The sequence below is a fragment of the Ambystoma mexicanum genome, chromosome 12 (assembly GCF_040938575.1).
Source record: "Ambystoma mexicanum isolate Mex_15411 chromosome 12, UKY_AmexF1_1, whole genome shotgun sequence".
NCBI classification, from domain to species: Eukaryota; Metazoa; Chordata; class Amphibia; order Caudata; family Ambystomatidae; genus Ambystoma; species Ambystoma mexicanum.
The window spans coordinates 1,189,635,627-1,189,661,339 of record NC_090936.1 but is presented as its reverse complement, the minus strand read 5'-3'; the positions used below and the strand labels follow the sequence as shown (position 1 = coordinate 1,189,661,339).

The following is a 25,713-nucleotide window of genomic DNA, read 5'->3' as shown; positions in this document are numbered from 1 at the left end:
GCCTCTGGGGACAGTGCAGAGTCAACTTTCTTTTTTCCTTTCTGCCTTTTCCTGCCACCTGTAAGTGCTACTCTCCACCTGGCCTAATTTTCACAACATGCAATATTATCAATTGTAGTAAAGGTGTAATTGACAATAAGAGCGGGCTGATAAGATGTATGATTGTAGGATGTAAATAGAATAAACCTTCGGTCAGGAGTTTACATAAGAATCCGTACTGATCAATAGGCTAAAAACCAAAGCAATTGCTGATTTATAAAAGGAGTATCAAATGTTAGGATGCTCAGTTGGAAGACACACCCTTTGAATCTATACACCGCTTCCAATAAAGGTGCACCTTCTTCAGCAAAACAGTTGGCGTTTAAGAATGTTTTAATTTGTCACAATGAGCCCTGGGTTCAAATGAATTGCACAAAAGTGAAAAGTAAGCGAGACTCTTTGCTCTTGCTGGTGATGACGACTTTTTGTTCCGGGCGGCAAATCTCCTGTATACGGCGACAGTATGGACTGTACAAGGACAGTCACATCAGTCCCGACCAGACACTAACTTCCAGATTAATCCGCCTTGCTGCACTCCTAACACCCGGTGCCCTGGGTGCGTCCTGGAGAGGTGTCCAGCGTTCAATGGTGCAAACAGTTCCGAGCTCCAAATTCAAGCGGACCATAACAGCCGCCCCTGCACACTATGGCCCCCAGAGGCTTGTGTTATCTTACAGTGGCAGGCGTTTCAACACCCTCCCCAGCTGACAAACAGCAAGGCAACAAGAAAACGAGATAAGAAGATACTTAGGCCGCAGTAATTCCCCCAGCGGCTGCAAACGCACACTCTTCCACCACGGACAGTCATGCTTGTGATTACCTGGTTACCTTTTCAGGCACACTACTGGTAAATTTTCAGGAATGGTTATCTTTCTTTTGCTGAATGATTTTTGGCAACAAGGTAGTCAAGGTGGTAAACTTAATTCCAGTTCACTGTGTAGTATATTTCGTATTTGTCATTTATATAGCGTCTTACGCCAAGGAGTTGTACAAAACCAATTTACGGTACAAATGAATGAAAATAGTAGTACAATAGAAAAGAATTAAGAACTACAATGAGATTAAGATACAGTTAAGTTTGAAGTAAAACTTTTCAAGGCAGCTTGGAAAGAGGGATAAGAGTGAATAGATGTGGGAGAGCATTCCACTGAAGAGGAGCCAACAAAGAAAGAGTGGAACCGTGAAGATGCGCATGGAGGGTGTGGTACAGTTCGACGAAAGTGAAATTGAGAGCGAAGAGCACGAGGGGGAACATAAAAGGAAACGAGAGATGTGAGATAAATAGGAGCAAGTCCTGTGAATACAACACAGAGAAAATTGCTGGGAGTGAAAAGATAACCAACTAAGAGAAACCAGGGAGGTAGAAATAGTCATATAAAGAACACAAGAGACAAATGGAAAACAGACTTTAGAGGAGCTAGGCGAGAGATGGGGAGACCAAAGAGAAGGGCAGAGCAGTAGAATAGTCATGAAGAAATTAGGGAGGAAATTAAGAGCTTAGTGGCCCTAAAAGTTAGAAGAGCTCTAACGTTTTGAATGTTGAAACGATGGAAGCGACAGGAGCGGGATGTATTAGAGATGTGATGAGCAAAAGAGATTAGTGTCAAGATTAAGGCTGAGATTGTGTGCTGTAAGAGAATTAGGCAGATGTAGAGAAAATAAGACGAAGGGAGGAGGAACAGGGAGAGGGATTGTATTATCTGGGGAAAAAGAGAACCTCTGCTTTTGAAGGATTAAGGACAAGAAAGTGGTCCTACATCCAGGCTCCATAGCAGAGACAGGCTGAGAGAGTTGTGTGAAAGAAGAAAAAGATTGAACCGTTGGATGTCATCAGCATAAAAATTATGAGACAACCCAAAAGAAGAGATAATATTAGTCAATGGAGAAGTATAAAGAGAAAATAAAAATGCTCTGAGAACGGACTCTTGTGCAGCAGTGCGCGAGAGAGGAAGGGGTTCAGGCAGGCAGTCTCTTGCGCAATTCTTAATACTGAGCAGCACCTACTATGGGAGTATGTTGCATATTCCTTATGGGTTATGGAGCGGGATGTTCGCGCACACTTCCCCATGCACACTTCTGGCACGCACTGGAAAATATGAAGAAAAGATGCATGAATAAGCACAATTTTGAACAAAACTAGTCTTTGTGACTCATTTCGTAGAGGTGCCAACAAACCGGTCTAAGATGCGCTCTTTTCAACTTGGGCTATTTGCTGTAATGCAACTAATTACATTTTTATAAATGTGGTAGTTTCATGTTGTGCCAACATTGCAGCCAGCCACTTTAGCATGCACAAAAGAAAGGGGGTGGATAAAGGATTGAGCTCAAACTAGATATTTTTATCAGGATACAAATCCCCAAGCAGGATCTGTGCACATCCTCTCTTTAAATGCATGAGCCCATTTATTTATTGCCTATATGGTATTTGAGCAAGGGCAATGATCTACAGGAACCTTACAAAATTACTGGTGTGGTTTTTGACCTGTTATGGTTGACATCCTTGCATGAAGCTCAGTCCCAATGTCGTTGCCGATCGCAACACAAAGGTGAAGTGAGAGAGAGAACGACTCGCAGAGAAGGGAACGTCCTTCTTCGAGGTAGAGCCAGTGAGCAGCAGCACGCAGACGGCATAGAGGACAGAGGAATGAGTAAATGAGACGCCACCAGTCAGGAGCGGTAGACCAACACCAGCTGCAATAGACGTTGAAGTCCTGTTGTGTACCAATGGGAGAAACAGATGCAACAAAACCATACAAGAGGTCCAGAGGAAACCCAGAGCTGCTGTTCCGCTCTGACCACAGAGACCACCTCCTCCAATAAGCACCACGGCAGCAAACAAGGTATGCAGTGCGACCCGGGAAATGGAGGACGCCGGCAAGGCCTGGTTATAGCCCACGAGGGAGCGAGAGTCAAGAGAACACAAGGAAGCGTGAGTCGTCCGAATGGCCCAGAAGGGGCAAAGACACAAGATACTCCAAGGTGGGATGAAAGCCAGAACAGCAGAAAGCAGTGTGAGAGTGAAAAAACCCTAAGGTGGCCAAAAGGGCAAGAGACCCCAAGACTGGGTTGAAGAGGTCTAACATCAAGGTAGGGTGCTGGTACCCAAGAAAGGGGGTGAAAGACAATACTATACAGAACTGAGAATTTACATACCAACCCAACGAAACGGACTGGTATCCAAAGCGGGCAATAGAGACATTGGGCAAACTGTATAAGCAGGCAGATTGTCTGAAGGAAGATCTAAAGACATTTGGGTGGGGGTCAGAAACCAGCCACCATTGGCAACAGTAGGTTCAGACCTTTCTGGTTGAGTTTATGTTCTATTTGTGTATTAGTGGTAGGGTCAGATGATGGGGAGTTTGGGGTTTTGAACAGAGGACTGTTCTTGATTGGAAGACATCCTTACAAGCACCCTTTTATTATTTCCATTAGATGGGGCTAAGTAACACTGCACAAAGTAGGGGCAGGCCAGGCTTCATTTTCTTTAGTATACCAAACTTTCACTTGCAGATCTGGCCTTTTGCCTGTCTCCTAAGTCTGACTTGCCTACCTTCATGGCGCTGCTACATTAGAGGCAGATCAGTTTTCATTGGACAACTCGGTTTTGGGAAAGTGGCTGAAGGCCAGGCATTTGATCTTTGATAAGGAAGTAAGCAAAATCTCAAGCATGCTGTTAAGTGGATTCCTAACTTAAGTATAAACAGCCAAATTGAGAAATAAGGAAATTGCACTAAATTCACTATTGGTTTGCCAGGTAGACAATTTCATATTTCTGTTGAGCCGGTCCAACCAACAAGGGCCACCACTAAGGGTACTTACTGCCTGTCTGTGCCGTCTGCGGCCATGGGCCTCACACGCTGCCCATTTCTCAGCCAGCCCCTATTTGAACACACCCCCACCCCTCCCCCCCAACCGCACCTGTGCCATTCCCCCGTCCCACACTCGCGGGCGGATACTGACTTTCACTCCCTTGACTTGCGGCCAGTCGCACCGTATAAGAACACCACCGCGGAAGGAAGCCCCTCAGCACCTGGTCCGCCAGCACTCCTGTATGGCCTGCCGAACTATACTCGCGCCTACTACTAAGGTACCATGCTAAGTATTCAGTTCTGATATCCGGCTAAGTTTATATTGTAGGAGCGAGCGCTTCTATCGTCACACGGGCAGCAATTACTTGTTGTGAGCACTGGTATATTGGCATTAACTACTTTTACCACGCTGCTCACTGTGTTCCATTGTACTTGCTGCTACCACCCAAACCTGTACTCCTTCTCTGTCAGTAATAACATTCATAGCCAACATCTTATTCTATGTTTCAGCCACTGATTGATCAAATGCAATGCAACTGTTAGTTTCCTTATAGATTTTTAGATCCTACCTTGTAAATAAGTAGGTGCTACTCCCATTACTCTGCATTGTTTAACTGCTACACGTGCAGACACCATTAAGCATAATCACCAACTGCTCCAATTCCATATTACATTGAAGCAGCCTATAGTCACGCGCACAGCATATACCTTGCAGTATACTACCCTACTGGTCCTCTCACAACAGGGCTACCTGTTACTCACCACTCCGAATAGGCCGAAGATGCGAAGAACACGACCTTGGAGGTGTTGGTAGTATAGAATTCCGAATTCTGCCTTCCATCCCAGCTCCCCTAAGTACAAGACTCAGGCTTCCTCAAAGAGGGGCTCGTTTCCACAATGTACCTCTCTGCTGTTTCAGATAGAACAGACAGAGGTGTCAATTGAGTAAAAGCGCGGGGAGAACACACACCGCCAATACCAATGCTGCAAAAGAATACCAAGATATTAGACTGTGTTGATGTTAAACAAGTGATTAGAACAGTTAAAATGATTGGACAACTACCTATATAGATATTGGAGTGGAGTTGCGTTTCCCTGGGATAATCTACAAAGAACAACACGAATGAGTGGAATTGATCTAAATCAGTATAGGTTCCCACTTTAGCTAGAGAATTGATAACAACTGACCTGAGTAAAGATAAATGGAGTAAGAGGAGTCCAGGATTGTAAAAGGAGTCCAGGATTCTGAAGACGACGACAGGAGAAAATAACAAACAGGGAAGTTAGTAGAGGTAAGTAACCCTGAACGGCACGAGGGACACACTAGGGCCGGGTTGGTGCAATTCAGGAAAGCGTTCAGGCACTGAAGAGTACTATCACAGAAAAGTCACTCGATGTACCAGAATCCAACAGAAGACAATGTCCATGAAAGACAATAGATATGTACCTGAGTACACGAATATAGTTGAGTAGTTGTGGAGATAATCCGCATGTAGACAGCAAATTGATGTGCAGAGCGGCATCCAGGGAAGAACCGCAAGACACAGAAGAGAGCCGTATCCAGTAGCGTTACAACCAGATGATCACAACAAGGTTAAGGGAGGAGACGAAGCAATCCAAATTTCAGGCAAAAGGTCAAAACCAGGAGTTCAGATAAGGATTCGTGTAGGTAGACACGAAGAGGAAACGGATGAAACCGTGTGTAGCTGGTAACGCTAATTAGCAGCAACGAGCCCCTTGGAAGACGGTGGTTTTATAGTCGTAAGAGGGGCGTGGCTTGCTGTACGTCTTCCACGTACAAGGTGTGTCAGGTGACCTGGAGTGCGTCGACGTTTGTACAGACGCCATGGTAGCTTGTACCGGGACCATAGAGGAGCCTGTAAAGAAGTTGTATTCTGCAAGGATGCCGGTGGGGAAGTCTGAAGTGTAACACTACCCTGCTCTCCAGCATGGCACCTATACTGCCCTGCTCCAACACAATCACCCCAACTAACTTCCTTCCATCACTTTGTGACGTCACACTGATGTATCCATACAGGACAGAGTCAGCAGCTCCCGTCACTCCACTCAATTCCTACTCCACCTTGCATACAAGATGCACCATTAGGTACACACCTCCCTACCTACCTACCTTATGCCCCTCCCTATGAGGAATCTAAGGTTAGGTACCCGCTCTAGACATTTCGCGCCCACTCTGACTAAATACGTAGCAAGGCAAACTCACCACTTGCCTTACCCTCAACCAATACCAGTTATATCATCCTGCATACCATCCTAAAGGACACTAGGCCTTATAAAGCCCCTAAAACCAGAAATACCAGCATACACAACAACCGATTAATCCAATGAGCGCTAATCAATGCACGGTCCATTCCAGCCCCTGCCACTGAGATCCATGACTTAATTACAGATCTGGACCAGCCATTTGCCAAGCCCTCCCACCAGGATATACCATATTTAGGCAAGACAGAACCCCTAATAAGGGCATTGGTGTTGCCATCATTGTCAAAGACTCACTCGACTCCAGACATATAAAGTCTGCTAGTACAGAAAAATGTGATGCCCTATCAATCCAAATATCCTTCTCACCAAACAATTCCACAACGCTCCACATCATATACTGCCCACCAGGCCCTCTCCTGGACTTCCAAGGAAACCTTCTACACCTTCTATGTGACAACTTAAAAAACACTAGAACAATACTCCTAGGAGATCTTAATCTGGGCTTTAAACACCCAAAAGCTAAGGGGTAAAGCCCTGGCCAAAGCGCTTCTAGATATGGGTTGTATCCAAAGAGTCGCTAATCCGACTCATTCCAAAGGTCGTATACTGTATTGGATAGCTGACCACAACTGCGCAGCTGACATCAGCTCCAATACACCACACCCATGGACTGATCACCACCTCCTACACTTCCACCTTCCATCCAAAGTTATATCTAAACCCACCACACTAGGGCCATCAGCCGTGGCCAGATCTGCAAGACTTGTCACTAAAGACAGGATGCTACCTTACATAGAGGCGACAGTGCTAAAACCACTGTTCTCAAACAACCCCACCAAGCTTGTAAACCTCTACAACGCCACACAAAGAGGCCATTGCACCACTTCAGAAAAAAAGCGCTAAGTCCATCAAACACTCTAACTCCTGGTTCTCCCAAGAGCTACTTGACCTAAGAGCTCTTAAGCGCGCAGCCCTTATCAAATGGCATTCCTGCCCCACTGACCTCACACAAGAGGCCTACAAAACTATTGCCAAATAATACAAGAAGGCAACTACGGCAGCCAAAGCCACATCATAGAACCTTAGAATCTACAATGCAAAATTGGAATGTAAAGAGTTGTTTGCAATATTCAAAGAACTTACTGCACCCCCAACTAGCACACAACAAACTGTAAAAGACGACATGTTGTGTAATAATATTCAACATGCCATGCTTGACAAAATAAACACCCTTTAGAACAAAATCCACACTCACTTCAACGAACTTCCCACAATCCCTGAACCTAATATTCCACGCAAAGGCACGGCTCCAGTGCCTGTAGACGCTCTGCTGAAAAAAGATCAAAACCCCTTTGCCTTTAACTAAATAACTGAAGCAGAAGTCGTAGGTATCATGAAACATATCAAGCCATCCCTCTGCAAGGGTGACATCTGCCCAGCCAGCCTTATCAAAGACTGCAGAGCCACTTGCTCTATTTCTCACAGCGTTCATCAACGCCTCCTTTGCCTCGGGCATCGTCCCGCCTTCCCTCAAGGAAGCAAGGGTTTATTCCACTACTAAAAAAACAACCTTGGATCCTGACTACCTAACAACTACTGGCCAATCAACACTATAACTTTCCTGTTAAAAATTCTAGATGAGGCTGCATACCTGCAGATCCAGTCTTATCTAGAATCAAATAATATTCTGGGGAAAAGGCAATCTGGATTCCTCCACACCATGGCACAGAGTCTGCGCTGCTCAAGCTCAAGAACCAGCTGCTAGAAACATTGGACAAAGGTAAGCTGGCTTTGCTCCTGGATCTGTCGGCCCCCTTCGATCTGATCGACCACAAGATCCTCTGCAGATACCTCAAAGAGGCTGCTCACTTTTCCCAAGAAGCCACAGCCTGGATTACGTCCTTTCTAGAAGGCAGGGTCATGAGTCTTCTCTGATCAGGCCTCAGCCACCCCATCTCCCATCCACTGCGAGGTCCCTCAAGGGTCATGAAAATCTTCACCCTACCCCTCTTCAACGACCTAGAAAGGCACGGCGTAGCATTCACAAACTATGCTGACAACACGCAAATTCTCCTCCCACTCTCCGGCTCCTACGAGCAAGACTTAAACACCCTCAAAGAGACCTATGCATTCAACCAGGCCTGGATGGCAGCTAATGGTCTATGTCGCAACAGAGACGAAACAGAAATCCTACTGGTAGGCCCCAAGGAAATTCTGAACAAACTAGACAGCCAATAAACCAACTTCAGCATCGAGAACACTGTAATCAGTCTCTGCTGCGGATAAAACTCTGGTTGTGTACCATGACTCCATCCTATCAATGAAGCATCAAGTTGGTGCCATTTCGTCATCAGCAGCTCTTACAACCAAAATTATGAATGCAGTAAAACCACAAATCTCTGCCAGAAACTGCCTTAAAAGAGCTAGAGCCATTATCGGAGCGAAGCTGGACTATTGCAACCTCCTGCTCTTAGGCACTTCCTCAAAAAACTGCAAACCACACAAAATAATGCTCTTAGAGCTGCGTTAAGCATCCCAAGGAGAGACCATATCTCCCAGGCCAGACGGGACGCCCACTGGCTCCCAGTAAAGGAGCGAATACTGTTCAAGACCCTCTCCATCACCCACATATGCCTCTCACACACGGCATCACCCTACCTGGTGGAAAGAATTAATCAGACACCGGCCACCAAACCCAAACGGGCACAATACGCACACCAGCTTGCAGTCCCGGCCTTCAAAAGAGTCAAAGCGGGTGGAACCAGCTTCCCAGTGTTGGCTCTCAAAAACGGGAATGCACTTCTGCTTGAGCTCAGAAAAGTAACCTCATTCACTGTGTTGAGAAAAGCATTGAAAACAAAGCTCTTTAACTAGATTGCATGTAATGGAGTTCCCCTGTAACCATGGAATGTACCTATGCCACTGTTTTTTCTGACTGAAAACAACCATGTAAATGATTGTATCCTGTACACCCTAAGAATATGTATCTAAGTGAACCCTCTGTAACAGCGCCACGATGCCTCAGGGCCGATGCTCGCTTTATAAATTCAAATAAATAAAAAAATATTGTCCAATAGGTGCTTCCCAAATGGCTTGCAGTGAAACAATCACTGAAGTTTATTTTTGAGGGGGAAATTGATATTTGATCAAATGTTTTGGTAAAATATGAATAGATGATTCAAATACTTCACATTTCTTGCATATAACCTTCTTTAGTTCAGTTTCACTTACATTCCATTTTAGGATGTGTTCTTTCCTTTATACCGTTAGCATCCTTCCATGCTAAATCTTCTGCTGTCCTGTTTTCTTCCAGCGATTGCAGTTGCTTTTGCTAAACCCTCTGAAGGAGCTGTCCAACATTGTCCATCATGACATCAGGCTCAAGCAACTAGAGTGTGTGCTGCAGATTCTGCAGAGCCAGGGAGACAGCTTGGGACCTGGCTGGCCGTTAGTTCTTGGAGTCATGGGCGCTATCCGAAACGATCAAGGGTAAGTGGCCTTGATTCATCCCGGCAGAATTGCAGCACGCTCTCTGCATCCAGTTATGGTATTGATGGTTGAAGCATGATTAGAGGAAACCTTTAAAGTGTCAACAGTTTATATTCGTCTTTTAGCACAGCAGAACGCAGCCTCCAATCTTGTATTTCCGAATGTCTGTCACCATTGTCCATTTCTAATCCCTCTTTCATGCACTCACTACACACTCTTGATATATCCACACCCGCTGCAATAGACTGTGCAGCACTATAAAAATCCAACACTTACTACACAAGATAGCTTGCATCCTCCCCATTTAATAACCAATTATAAAAAGAGACCCTATACAATATATCTATGGCATGGTGAGTTTTTCCGTATCATAACATGTGAGATAAACTACCCTACTGTCGCCACATGTGTTGTGTATTGTGCTACTCCACTACTCACACCTGGCTTGAGCAACAAGTTCAGTCACAATTGCGATTTCTGTATGACAAGCACATGTATTTAGGAGACATTGACTTGTCTATTTAGCACTGCACCTGTTTTAAGAAACAATTGTACATGCAACACAATGATGAAATAGGAAGGTGCCTCTTGGGGGCGCCGGTGAAGGAAAAGGGAAGACGGAGGGAGTCAAAAGAAAGACAAAATTCAAGAAGTTAAGGCAGAGAAGAGGTAGAATGGTGAAGGACTCAGTCACTGAGGAAGCAGGGAATGGGCAAGGCAGCTAGAGAAGGTGTTGGTGGGAGTTAGTCAAGTGGCAGGAATGGGTCCCTCTACCCGCCTGTAAAAACTAATATACTTTAGTATTTTAGTGTGGCAGCATGTCCCAGTGGCACGTTGCTTATCTTGATGGCAAAGAAGGGTTGTCAGTTGTGTGTCATTAGTGAAGATAGGCACATGATTGGAGTGAATGCGAAGTTGGTGCTTGGCGATATATCAAGTTTTGGATCTATTTTCAAAATCGAAATAGGATAAGAAAATATTGTTAACATTGAGATGTGTACATATTTATACATTATTACATATACTACAGTATTGTATTTACATTTTGATATTTGCACAGCTGTGTTTTCTAGGAAGAGGAACCCTGTATTTGCACTTTATTTTGATCAATGTCTGATAAATAAAGGTGTTTGACATCTCACATGTAGTTGGCAGCTTACAACTCAGTATTTAATCCACATAAACAACATTGAAATGCATATCTCGTATATCGGCATTCAGCCCAAAAATATCGAGCTATGACTTTTGGTACATATTTCCCAGCCTCAGGCAAAGGTGCACATGTTTGAATTGGTGAAAAACGTATGTCAAAACATCAGAAACAAGTGATTGCATGATATAGGCCTACAAACACGTTAACACTTAAGCCCCCATCTGAATACATTTCATGGACGCATCAGGGGATGGAATACATATTGCCCCACATCCAGAGTGCTTAGCGTGATGATGAACGAGTGATGAACAAGTGGACAGCAAACATTCTACACTTGGACCATCTTTGACTGAAAAAATTGCTCTTGCCTCCCCGTTAAAAAAACAAGCATTGGCAATGCCAATAGTTTTGGCCTTTACTGTTCTTTGCATTTATATGCACCATGGTCCAAGGAGGAGGATGCTATAAGGGGTGCAGGTGTGCAATGGAATGAGAAGGGGAATAGAGCAAGGGAGGAAGCCATTGATGAGCAAGAGGAATTATGAATGAGAAAGGGTGAGAGAGTGAGAGGAAAAGTGAGTGTGCAAGGAAGTATGACAGAAAAAGTAAGGGCTGAGAGCAATGGTGAGAGTTGGAGAAGAGTGAATAACATTAAAATCTTAGCAGGTTCGCACTCCTTTTGAAATTTGAGGGGGCCTCTAAAATGTGATATTTCAGTGTCTCCAACAGGGCACAATTAAGGATTCCATTAACAGGAGCTTAGGGCAGCTCCTGGATATTTGGCATCTCAGAGTAAGCAGGATCTACTTCTGGGCAACCGAGAGCTATTATTTTGCATGTTAGAAATGTACCTCCCATCTGAGATGCAAACTATATAAGGTTACAAGCAGGAGCTAAAGTGCTCCTGGCAATTTCGAACCCTGTAGCCAGGAGAGCGGTCTCTGACTGACTCATGAGGCAATGGGCCGATACCTAACAGTTCAATATGGTCTATTTTTGTGGGGGTATTTTAGTGACTTGGTACATTTGCATCTGGTTGTTTCACCCAATGTCACTAGGCCAATATACTTTGAAATGCTCCTACTACCACTCTTTTTCGCAACAATCAGGCCTCACCACAAAAGGTATTAAACTGTGTTATGAAAGATCACAAATTATGATTTCATGTCAATTCATTTTGGAGCCTGGAAACTATTTTGGCCCCAGTTAGGGGTGTAAATTGCACCATAAAGAACCTTAATGGAGGGGCTCAAATAGGGCCACATTCTGCCAAAGATATATGTACTGACACTGGATGGCAGGAACTCTAGTGCCCCTCTCCACACTTAACAAATGAGCACTATCATTGTGTATTCGACCACTTTCGCGGGCATACTATCGGTGTGGCGAACCGTGTATTAGCGAAGGTCAGTAGTTTAATTCTAAATAGTGAGTCCAAATGTGTGCCACAACTTTTTAACATATCTTGGTAGGATGGGAAAAAATTGCCTCTCATTTAGAAATAAGGACTCAATTAGTTTGGAGGTTCCATTTAGTATTGCAGGCCCAGTTGGTTCCTGCAGAGACATAACATACAACTTGGGTAAACCCAGTCTTGTCGTTATGCGAGAGATCAATATAAATAACACATGTATTAAGAAAAAGAGTGTACCTTATCCCAAACTGGAATCTCAAGCCACCTTGCTGGATAAAATGTGGAGCAGGCGTGCGTGTATCCGGAATGGTTGCAGTCTCAATGTACGGTGAGCAAAAACATGTGGGAAATGATCGTATTCAGCAGGGTCGTGTTATCTAAAGATGGTAACAAATAGACATATGTTTTAGCTCTGCCCACAGGGCACAAGAAACCGAATGGTTCAGTCAAGAGAGGAGTGCTCGTACAATAGATTAGTCATTGTCTAAGTTCCCTGTGGCATGTAATATAAAGTGAAACATGTTTGTGAAGAGATGAAATAATGAGATCTGTTCACTAGGTAAAAAGCCTAATCGTTTACTGTGCGGGTGGCATAAATTACTCACCACACCGGAGCCAAGCGTGCTCAGATTACACTGTAGTCATGTGTTGGCATTCCTTTGTCAGAGACAAGCAGGTGGAAAATAGACAGCCATTTAAAGGACTTCTTTGTTTATTCAATGAAGTATGGGATATCGATGTCGCTGAGACCCATGCTGTGGGCAATAAGTGATTAAATACTTGGGAGTGCGGACACATCCTTAAGTGAACCGAGAATATGCATACGTTTGAACAAGGCTGCGTCACGGTAAGAAGTCACTGTGCGCCTCGCTGGTGGATGCCGCAATCGTGGCTGCAAGTCTGATCCTGGAAAAAAGTGTAAGCCGTTCGGAACCCCAGGTGCAAAAGGAACTATCCATGCCTCATCGGTACATTAGAAATAATAAATGGGGGGGGTGTGTGTGTGTATGTATATACATACATACATACCTTTGGGAAGTATAACGCACTGGGCTGCATGGTCCGTGTGCAAACTGCAACGTGGCGCTACCTACTGAAAATGGGGGCTGACAAGTTATGTCATGTTATGTTACTTTGCATTTATATAGCGCCTTATGTACCATTGGTATAGTCTCAAGGCGCTGGTAGGTTGAACGCCCTCGGGAACCGAAGTTCAAGTCAGTAGAGAGAGTATAAAGGCGTCAAAGATGCGTGTGCGCACCGTATATGTGTGCTGCAGGTGTAGCATTCATGTGGAGGCAGCTTCTTAGCATTAGGTGTGGTGGTTGAGGGTTGAGGAGTATGTGTTCGTTCTGCCTGGATTATCCAGATCGATTGAGGCTGCGTTAGGCCTGAGGAGAACGCCGGCTGGAGGGTGTAACCAGCAGTGTTTAGTTAGAGTGATGTGTAGTATGAGGAAGATGTTGGTATGAGAACAGCTATACCGAATGGTGTCATAGTATCGCTGTGTTCTAGTTGGGTGATGGTGTAAAAGAAGAGAGTAAGCGTGGTGATGTGATATGATGCGTATGAGATCGGATTATATCTACATACTTCCTAATTCGTCGGTCATGCGTTCGTTCGATCATGCATTCAACTGCACTAAGGAATCACCGGCTCTACTAGCTGGTACTTCGTCTGGTCTGCGCACACATACTTCTGATCAATACACAGGTGCCTGCTCTACATACACACACACACGTCTGCTCTACACACACACACGCGTGCATGTCTGTTCCACGTCAGCTCTATACACAAACACATATACGCGCGTCCGCTCTACACACACATATGTCTGTTCTACACATACACGTCCGAAAAGCTGTGACCGAAAGCTGGCCATGCTGTAAAAAGATTAAATGGGAGGAGGCGCCACTCTGACCTGTGTGGAAGACACTAGTAAGGTGATGATACTTGGGGGAAACAAAAGTACAGGAATAATGTACAGTCTGAAAGAATTCATCGTAGCAATCCATTGCTAACGCATAAAGCAACTGCTTCTAAATGCTGACTATAAATAGTTGCAAAATGCTTTGTTTGTCCCGAATGGAACTTCGAGGAACTGCCCGCTGATTAATATATTGTCTAATAACTGACAGCAAATCATTGCAGCCACTAAAGCTTTTGCAATTCATTTAGGATCAGCAGACCTTGGTCAAACGGGCTGCATTGAAACATGACCAACGCTTGCACTCCGCGGGTTGCATCTATCCTACCGAGGGAGGCACGTGTTGCCTACTGCCGCATATGCGGACAGGGACTGGTACCAGCTAGAGCCGAAATCTCCTCGGGAACCTGGCGAGTTCAGTGTCTACCACAGACAAAAGCTTGCTCAGTGGGCTAGTAAAGTGGTATCTGCTCCTTACCTCACTGTGAGGGGGTGGGCGCCAACATAGATGAAGAGACCAGTGAGGAGGCCAGAGAGGAAACAGTTACCTACAGAATTCCGAATACAAAACCAACATCAAATAAAAGTACCTATCAATTAAAACAAGGAATGTCACAACCGGACGCTGACTGCAGACCACTACTCGAGTACGCAGGACAGCAAGGTTCACATTTTGATCTGCAGAGCCTTTATCCCTCTTCCACTGCAGAAATAAAATGGCTGCCTTGTCATAAAAAATTACAAACTGCAGAACCAATCGCATCCCTACTGACATCACTAATATACAGCTCATCCTATCAGGAACTACCTACAGCAGAAAATACTAGACATCCACACCCACATGCAAGTCCATGGACATTTTGAGAGACATTTTAGAGCAAAATTTAACTATAACAGTAACTTAGTTATTGCATTAAAATATGTAACATAACTGTCATGATTCCTGCTCCTCATGTCCCAAGTCCTCCAAGATGTCAGGCTGGAGCCAGGCCACGATCACCTACATGGCCCTCAAGGGCCTCTTCATCCCTCCAAAGACCCACTTGGAGTCAGACTTGGCGCTTGTGGCACCAGACTCACTCACTCCCATAGGATAACATTGGGGATTGGACTTGTAGTGCATTGATGGGGACAAGATGGATGCCCCCACATATTTCAGTTCCCAGAACTGCATGTGCAGTCTAGTCTTTTGGGTGTGCTTCAGCCCAGAGGCACCTGGGATACCCAGAGACTATTTGAGCCATGCCCAGGCTGAGAAACCTGCTTTGTGTTTTATGCACCTGCAGCGTGACACTCGCTGTGTTTGGATCGGTCTCCAGTAGGCCTGCATCTTTCTTCTGCGCTCAGCTCCTGCAAGAACAAGAAAATAGTAAGGAACAGCCTTACCTTGCGGCGCTTCTGCCCATCATTCATCACTCCTTCTGTTCTGCGGGCATCTTCGGCGGTGTCATTCCCATCCCGGCACGCCGCTTCCTGAGGAAAGGGGAAAAGAACAGAAAAAAGGCATTGGTATGCATTCAGCAAATCTTCTCTTATTTTTAAAGACTGTACAAGCTTCAAACGCTTACCTGAATCCCAGCCGCTCTGGGGGAACTCTGTCTCCTGAACTTCTCATCCATCTGCAAGAGGGAAAAGACACTCCAGGTTAGCGTGGAAATATCCAGAGGCGCCGCATACCGCGCTTACTCACGACATTTCTTCTTCATAACCAGCATCCACGCTGAAAATGTTGCGGCACCTAAAAGACACAGAAAAATAACTCAGTTCAATACATATACGAAAGGGTCGCATCACGCATCGTGCTCTCACTCACCTTCAGCGCTATTCATCTCAGCAGCACGTTGCCATCCCCGGACGCCGGCCATCATCTAAGGAAGGAAAGGAACGAAGTTAGAGAACTGTTCAAAAGACTCATTATACTTACCTGTCGGACTCTTGCCAGTGAAGTAACTAGGAAGCAACGAGCCTGCATCAATCAATGCGCCCCTGCGCTGAAAGCAGGATGGAGAGCACACTTTCCAAGAAAACAAGGCCCAGTCTCCAGTCGAGTAGACTCCAGGGAAGGATTCGAGGTCATAAGAGGTCAGAACAGGCTGAGTGACGTCCCCGTGGATACCAGGTGAGCGTTACAATAACTTAAAAGCTGTGGTTAGTATTTTTAAAAGCATCAATTATATGATATGATTGGTTATTTATAACGTGCTTAATACCCAGAGGTTTCTAAGCGTGGACACAGGGATCAAACCTGTGTTGCTCCATGTCGTCTTGCTTCCAAGGCAAGCACGTTGCCTCTGAGCTATCCTCCTGAGACCCCTGAGCTATCCTCCTGAGACAATCAAGTCAAATAACTTTGTATTGACATTAACATATGGCCGCCATTTTGGAAGTAAAAATGGCCGTCAAATTCAGCACAAAAGACAAATGCAGGTAAAGAGTGGGGTGTAGTTTGGGGTTTAGATGGGTGGCAATGGGCAGAAAATCATATATTTTTGAATTGGAGATGGGTGTTAAATGGGTGAGACACATAGCCAAACACAAAACCATCCTCTTATGCCATCTGCATGGTTAAATGTAATAATGTCACCACAAAAATCTCGCCATGCAAAAATATCGCCAAAAAATTGCAGTTTTTTGTGGCGACATTATTGCATGGAACATGCGGGGGACACCCCCCGCAACCCCTAAACTTTTTTTTTTGTATAAATAATTTTTTTTTACCCTGTCCCCATATATATGGTCACCCATATAATATCGCTGCAACCTTTTCCCGGCGATATTATTTACGGCGACCATATATATGGGGATAATATTACCTGATACCATCTGCATTGAAAAGCATTACAGATCCTCATTCAAAGACCTTTTTGAAGCGCTTGTGTTAAAGCTCTTATTTTAATGACAATAGTTTTGGCTTAAAGGTAGCGCTTTCAGCGCCACCTAACAGCCAAAACTAACAGATTGCTTTTCTTATCCCCATTTTACAATAGGTACAAATATTTTTCTACTTGAAGTCCAAGTTTAGTGTTTTACTGTGGCAGCATGTCAGAGTGACACATTGCTTTACTTGATGGTGTTAGGAAAGATTTCTCTTTTGCCAGCTTTCCCTCCATATTCTATGGACCCCCAAACATTTTGCTTTTGAACCTGTCCTAGCTTTTTACAGTGAAGTTCAGCTTCACTTCTGTGGCCTTTTGCTCATTTTGTTGTGGAGAATCCGATCAGTCCTTCTGACTATCAGTACTGGGAAACTCTTTCCCTTTTGTCTTTTTACCTTTTACATTTTTGGTAACTTTTTAACAGTGCACACAGCATCTTACAATGCAGTTGGGATACATTTGTATCATCCTAGTCTTTTACACTTGGGATTTTTGGTTACTTTTATATGTGCCTAAAACAAGCTGGTGGCAGCACACCTAGTCGTACCCTTTGTGCCTTATGAAGGTCTAAGTGTGTGTCATGAGTGAAACCAACAGTGGTCCCTGATTGGACCATGGCTGGCTGTATGAATGGTGCAGATCCTTACCATTGGTGGGCTTGGACTTGGTTCCAGGCAGAATCTTGGATAAGAAAAGGACTCCTGCAGCTGTTTCTTCAGATCAGCATTGGAGGCAAGTGGTATGCAGTGATTTTAACGAATTGAAAAAAGGAAAAAATATTGAATTGAAAATATATATATATATATATATATATATATATATATATCTTGTCTCCTTAGTATTCTGCACTTTAATTGACAAATAAGACACTGGCGCGCGCAAGGGTTCACTGCCAGTGACCTGTGACAGGGTTTTATATATACCAGCCACAAGTTATTTGACAATTGTTATGATTTAATATGCCTTTAGTGGTCTGTAAAGTCTTTTTGATTAGCATATATTTGCACGAACACTATCCACTTTAGATGTGTCCTTTTAGTCTCTATGGTATGTGTGCATCCTTATAAGCACATAGGACTCTGGTGCCCGCAAGGTGACTGCCAAAGCTTCTCTGCAGATATGATCTATAGTCCAATGACAATGATCTTCAACAGGACAAAAGGATATAGTGTATATATGAAACACCAGCTGAATGTGGAGACAAGAGTGACATAGGGGTCCGCAAGTTTTTTTTTACTGCCTATGGTTCCCTGCTCTATCCTTGCAATATGTTTTAAACAACATCTGCACATTGCACTTTATAAATTATGAAGGCAGGCATCTATCCAATGCATCCATTGGCATGAACAACTAAGTGTCATGATCCGCCCCTGGAAGCTATGGCACGATTGGAAAGCACTGCCACGAAGAACCTGACAGTAACGGCCTAGCCCTCAACCAACATGGAGGCCACCCTTACTTAAACCAGCCCCACCCACCTACCTGCGCGTTGTATCTGTGATTTTCTACGATACGCTCGCTCGGCTACTCCTCCGAGTAACCTCCTCCCAGCCTTCTACCGTTTTCTACCCGCGCTTTATTCTACTTGCTCAGCCTACGATTTTGCCTTGCTTCCTCTTTTCTGCGGCGTCTGCCGCTCGTCATTTCTATCTGTTTCCTTACCTTCGGCGCCTCGCCGTTCCGACTCGCGGTCTCCTCCGCCACTCTTGCGCCTCCTCGCGTTCTCCTCTATTCGCTTCGGAGTTCTGTCTATCCTTTGGGTTTGTGACTAAACCTGGTTTCTACGCTCTCTCTCTCTTTCTATCCTTTCTGCTTCCATCGCTTTCTTTGGAAATTGTTACGGATCCTTCTGTGACAGCTTACAGTACTCTACTACTTCTCCCAATACACCGGACACTTTATTTGTACACTATTCCTGGGGCTTTGCCTGTTTGCTTCCTATTTGATCCTGAGAAGAGAAAGTCACCCCAGAACTTTACCGGCCAGCCTCTTGCAACTATACTCAACTCGAGTATCCTTCCTGGAACAGTCTGCAGGGTTTTTTGGTGCCATCCATCGGCTTTTTCCCTGTCTTTTGGGGCTTGGCTCCTCGGGGCCCCCCTCAAGACAGGTCCCACTCCCTGTCGAGGTGGCCTCCGAGGGAGCCAGGCCTTACTTGCATGACAGGAAGTCAAAGAAGAAGCCATCCAGTGTCCAAGAAAGCCAAGAAGAATCTTCAGGTGAGGAGCAGGGGGCGGAAGGTGATCAACGTGACACTAAGAGACATGCAGGCCATCCACTTGGGAGCATGCCTTGAGCAAATGAGAAATGCCAATTTGCGGGATATTGACATTGATGTAACCTAGTACATTCCAAAATGGCAGCACGTGTACATGAAGGGTCTCTCATTTTGCATGCTAGTAGCCATGATTCAGAAACAGTGATGAAGGACTACAATGTCAAAGATTTCTTATAAATGTTCAGTCCTCTTTCTTTCACTTGTATACCCGACAAAGGCTTTGTAGGGTGAAACGCGTCGTTCCTGTGCTTTTGCTGCTGCCATCTTTTTCCAGACTGACTTGTCAATAAAGGACTATTTTTGCACAGCAGTTGCGCCTGTAATATGAATTGAACTTTGTTTTTTATTTTTTTTTGCCTGAGTGCTGCTACACCTAGGACTGTGTCACAGTCCACCCCCTCTTTTCTGATTTTTGTGTGTGTGTATATATATTATAGGTGTGGGGTAAGGGTTTAAATCTGGTGGGGAGGCGGTTTAAAACAAGGGAAATGGGGGGGGCTGAGGGGATCAGGGGGGACCCACCCATAAAAGAAACAAAAGAAATTTGATATTTTTTCATTGTTTTGGATTCGTTAATAAATGCTTTCTTCGTTTTTTAGTTCTATAAAATCACATGTAACCAAGCCAAGTATCCTGACTGAAGATCTGTGGACGATTCTCGAATTTGCCCAGCATCCCTTCCTGCATTTGGGCCAGTGAAGCCCTGCTGGACTAACTGATCTGCAAAGGCCCTGAGCGGTGCTTCAACCCTTGGACTCGTGGGACCAACCAGTCTTGATATGTTCTCAAGGAACCTGCTGTCCTGAGCCTTCGGAAGTGGGTTACCTCGCTAGACTGTCGCCGTTTCGCGTTCGTCGATAGAACTTTGGTAGTCGGCAGCTTGTGGTGTAAGTTACCTTCCGAATGGATTGTGACCTCCCACGTATTCCTCATCTTGTGATAAATCGTTATCACCAGCTTCACTGCTTCAGAAAAAAAAATTCTCGGCAGAGGGCACTGTGCTCGAGGTCGTGGCGTCAATTGTCCCTTAACGTACTCCGTACTCTGTCGACGTCACCGATGGTATAAATAGCACGAGCCGCGCCCGTTGCTTCAGTTCCGTTTTTCCGATCGCTTCGCTATCGAGAACGGCGCACTTCTATTTTCTGTGAAGAAAATGTCATCATCCTCGACACCCAGAACTGGGTTTAAAAAGTGTGCAGATTGTGGATCTAAGATGTCGATCACCGATCCCCACCGGATTTGTCTCTGGTGTCTCGGTTCCAGTCACCGAACCGACTGCGGGTCCTGCCAATCGATGACTGAAAAAGTTCTTCGTGAGAGGAGAGGTAAACTGTCGGTGAGGAGGGAGGCCTAAAAAAAAAAGCTTTAGTCAAAAAGACACAAGAAAGCGACTGATTCTAAGGAATTGTATCGCCATCGGCACTCGAAGAGATCTCTATCTAGGAGTAGATAGAGACACTCTTCGTCGTCATCGAAAAAAATGAAGAGGAGACATAGATCTCCCTCATCTTCTTCTTCAGAGTCGACCGAAGAAATTCGTTGTCCGACTAAATCGGATTCTCCCAGTAAGTGGGAAGAATTCCGCAAAAAGATGATGGAGGTTTTCGAGAATGCGGCCTCAACCCCCTCGAAAGAACCTCGAAAAAGTCATACCCCTAAGGTTGCTCCATTGGACGACAAAGGGAGGTCCAAGGCTACTATGGCCAAGACCAGTAGCGTCGAGGAATACAAAAAAACCTCGAGTCGACGTAAAACCGTCGAAGAATCTTCGAGAGTCGAGCACCTCTCCAGTGCCGGCCAAGAAACACAAGTCGATAATTTCGACGCCAAAGCCAAATGCGTCATCGACGCCATTATCGAAGTCGTCTTTGAGGGATTTGCCATGTCCTTCGAAGCAGATGGAAGAGGAAGAAAGGAGATTCACTCCTTTGCCCAGATCAGACTTTTTCAAATCTATGTCAGCAATCTATGAAGAGTCTGCTTCAGAAGAAGATGAGGTTACTCCTTTGGGAGTTACTTAGGGTACAAGACAAGTTCCTGAGGAACTTATTGACCAGGAATCTAGAATGAGAGACCTGAATGATACTCTACATTCTGCTAGTGGAGTTGACACATCCCCAGAATTAGAGTTCGCCAAACCTGAGCCTGCAGAGCATGCAGATGCTGGGTACAGGGGGTCTTATGACCAGGGTAGTTGAATACATGGGTTGGGGTAATACTTCACCCATTTTTGAACAAGATGACTTGACGGATATTATCGTCAAGGGAGATCAGAAAGATCCTGTTCTCCCTTTTCACAGGGCCCTTCAAAGGACTGTGGAGAAAAACTGGGAGAAACCAGAACTATTGCTGCTGCAGATAGCACTTTTCCAAGAAAATATAGACCAGCTGGAACGGAACCTGAATATTTGAATAAACATCCGACTCCAGAGAGTTTAGTCATTCAGGCAGCATCTACTTCAAAACAAACTGCTTATCCAACTATCCCTCCAGATAGAGAGGATAACAAAATGGATGCCTGGGCACGTAAAGTTTTCACGTCAGGCAGTATGGCACTTAAATCGGCAAATGTCACCTGTACCCTAGCCAGGTTACCCATACCCTGTGGGACTGTATTTCGGCGGCGGCTGATCATATTCCAGAAGGCGAGGAAAGGGAAGGCTTCCTGAATATAGTCAAAGACGGGAAGGAGGCAATGGGGGAATGTCTCCAGTCTGGACTGGATACTGCTGATAGTATCAGCAGATCCATGGCTGCAAGCGTTGTGCTACGCAGATTTGCTTGGTTGAGGAAGTCAGGATTTGCACCGGACATGCAAGCTAGACTCCTCAACATGCCCTTTGATGGCTCGAGGTTCTTTGGCAGAAAGGCTGATGAAAGCCTAGAAAAACTTAAGACCTCGAAAGTGGCAGCTAAATCACTTAGCGCCTCTTAGCGCCAGCCTCTAAAACCCTATTCCGGCTCATCTTCCTGGCGGGGTCGTTCTTTTCGATACTACTCCTCTTTTGGTAGAGGAAGAGGACATGCTTCTCAAAGAAACTTCCCTCGTGGAGCACGAGGAAGAGGTGCAAAGTCAGCCTCAGGAGCGGGATCTGTACCCTCAGCCACTCCTGCAGCCGCCTCCAAATCCCTCTGAGACCTTGTTACACAAAACACCAGTGGGAGGCATGATCTCTCAACATCTGAAGGAATGGCGGGGCATTACCTCAGATGCTTGGGCACTGGAAACAGTAGCCCAAAGTTACTGTCTCCTCTTTCTAAAAAGGCCTCAGAATCATCCACCGGGAGCCAATTCCGCCAAAATTCCGGATCCGCTCCTGTTGCAGGAAATGTTAACCCTGCCAGAGAAAGGTGCCATAGAACTGGTATCTGCAGCGGAGAGGAACAGGGGTTGGTACTCCCCATATTTTCTCATCCCAAAAAAGGACGGAGGGCTGAGACCCATCTTGGACTTGAGAAACTTGAACAAGTTCCTCAGGAAGGACAAGTTCAAGATGGTGACTCTTTCTCAGATCCTTCAGGCTCTCCAACTCCAAGATTGGTTGGTATCATTGGACCTTCAGAATGCTTACTTTCATGTGCCAATCCATCCAAAGCACAGAAAGTACCTGAGGTTCGCGATTGGCAATTCTCATTATCAGTTTCGAGTTCTGCCATTTGGGTTGACCTCCGTCCCGAGGGTTTTCACCAAACTGTTGGCGGATGTGGCACAAGTCTCAGGAGAGGAGGTATTCACATATATCCCTACCTGGACGACTGGTTGATCAGAGCAAGTTCTCCAGAACAAGCTCAGGAACATCTTTCGATCATCTGCCACTTCCTCCACAAACTGGGCTTCTCCCTCAATTTCAAGAAGTCCCACATGATACCATCCCAGAAGCTCCAGTTTATCGGAGCAGTCTTGGACACTTCATCGGGAAAAGCCTCGCCTCCCGAAGTGAAAGCTCTCCACATCCAGCAGATGGTAACGAAGTTTCAGAATGCCCATCATCTACCGGCCTTCGATTTTCTCAGGTTGCTCGGCCTCATGGCATCCTGCATTTTCCTAGTACCAGAGGCCAGGTTGAGAATGAGATCCCTTCAATGGGCACTCAGAACTCAGTGGTCCCAGTTCTCAGGGAATATGTCGGATCTTCTGCAAGTCCCGAGTGCAGTTGCTCAGGATCTTCTATGGTGGGCTTGCAACGACAACATTCTCAAGGGAGAGTCTTTTTGGCAACCATGGCTGGAGATAACGGTAGTGACGGACGCCTCACTCACGGGGTGGGGAGCACACACCAACGATCTGACAATCAGCGGTCGTTGGTCTCCATCAGAGTCCAAACTACACATCAACCTATTAGAGCTGAGGGCAATCAGACTAGCTCTGAAGGCCTTTCTGCCCTCTGTACAGGGAAAGAATGTCCTGATAATGACGGACAATACAGTGGCCATGTACTATCTCAACCAGAGAGGAGGTGTAGGGTCACTGCCACTATGCAGAGAGGCAATGCAGCTCTGGTTCTGGGCAATACGAGAAGGAATCTCTGTCGGCAATTCACCTAGCCGGAGAGAAGAACACGACGGCAGACGCTCTGAGCAGGCAGAGCACGGTCTCTCACGAGTGGGAGCTGGCTCAGGAAGTCCTTCTGGAGATCTTCGCCCTTTGGGGAACCCCTCAAGTGGATCTGTTCACCACCGCGATCAACCGGAAGTGCGATCAGTACTGCTCAAGGGAATTTCCTCAAAGAGGAGCTCTGGGAGACGCATTCGTAGTGGAGTGGAAGTTTCCACAGCTGTACGCGTTTCCCCCAGTCCCCGTGATTCCTCAAGTAATCAGGAGGTTGAGAAAGTTCAGGAAAACCATGATCCTAATTGCCCCAGATTGGGCCAGGAGAACGTGGTACCCGGACCTTCTAGACATGTCCATCTGCCCTCCAATATGTCTTCCGCAAAGAGAGGATCTTCTCTCGCAAGAGGAAGTCGGGTTCTCCATCCAGAGGTCAAGACACTCAACCTTCACGCATGGTTTCTGAGAGGTTGAGATACAAGGATTGGGATCTTCCGGATGACGTAATGGAAATCTTGCTTTCGGCCAGAAGACCAGCAACAAAGTCTTTGTACAGATGTCGCTGGAATAGGTTTAGTAACTGGTGCAAAGACAAGGATGTGGACCCTTTTCAGTGTGGCACCCCAATGGTGCTTTCCTTTCTGCTACATCTAGCTAATCTGGGGCTCCAGATAGGAACAATCAAAGGATACCTTGCTGCGCTGTCCATTTTCAAGCGCTCCTCGGAAGAGGTTTCATATTTCAAAATACCGTTAATAATTCAATTCTTAAAGGGGCTCACTAATGTATACCCTCCAGTACCTTTTCATGTACCAACCTGGGACTTAAATTTAGTATTAAAATTCTTGACTTGCATACCTTTTGAGCCTCTGCACTCATGTCCATCGAGGCTTTTGACTCTACAAACGGTCCTCCTTGTGGCCCTATCATCAGCCCGCATTGTTGCATTTGCCTTTCTCCCTATGCACAGTTAATGAATGAAATCAGGTAATTAGGTTAAGGAATACTAGAGCTATGTAATGTGTAAATGATTTTCCTTCCCCCGAGAAATGATCGCAAGTATTGTTATGACTATAAGCATAGAGCACTGTTCAGTCTCTCTCATGCAAACCACCATATACTATTTTTTATAAAGAAAGGTAGTCCTTAAAGTTAAACCTTTGTTTTTGCCAAAAGTAGTCTCGGACTTCCATTTGTCACAAAAAATAGTACTACTTACTTTTTATCCTCCTCCTCATCTGGGCAAAGAAGAGGAGAGATTACACAGATTAGATCCCAAGAGGGCTCTTAGTTTTTACATCTCTAGGATGGCTAAATTGAGACAAGATGACCAACTGTGGGTTATACTGGTAAAAAATTAGGCTTATCTGTAACAAAACAGACCATTTCCCACTGGATCATATTAGCCATCGTTGAATGCTACAGATTAGCGGGAAAAGAACCACCAGATGGGCTTTGTGCCCATTCTACAAGGGGAATGGCTACTTCTGTGGCTCTAAAGAGGGGAGTCCCGGCAGCAGACATTTGTGCAGCAGCAACCTGGAAAACAATGCATACTCTTGTTAAACATTATTGTTTGGACACTGCCTCCTCTAACAAGGGTTTATTTGCAAAGGCAGTTCTGCATTCTGTCCACGAAAACTGAAATTGGTACTCCCACCTCCAAAAATTGATACTGCTATGGAGGCCTATCACAAGATGAGGAATACGTGGGAGGACACAATCCATTCGAAGAACAAGTTACTTACCAACTGTAACGTTCTTTCGACTGGATGTTCCTCCCACGTATTCCTCATCGACCCTCCCATCTTACCCCACAGTACAGTTTACGTTTTCTTACACTTTCCTCTCACGAAGAATGTATCGGTCATGGGACACGCCTGGGTGTTCCTCCTATATGTTTCATCGAAAAAAACAGAACTGAAGCAACGGGCGCGGCTCGAGCTATTTCTA

General features: G+C 45.3%; 1 protein-coding gene across 2 annotated transcripts in view; it reads left to right on the top strand.

The window, feature by feature from the left end:
- The window catches only part of MON2 (MON2 homolog, regulator of endosome-to-Golgi trafficking), a 1,155,350-nt gene that overhangs the window by 702,425 nt on the left and 427,212 nt on the right, over nt 1-25,713 (top strand). For both annotated transcript variants that reach the window (XM_069629845.1, XM_069629844.1), the window contains exon 22: nt 9,385-9,560. In XM_069629845.1, coding sequence (XP_069485946.1) covers nt 9,385-9,560 — 176 coding nt within the window. The remainder of the gene's footprint in view (nt 1-9,384; nt 9,561-25,713) is intronic.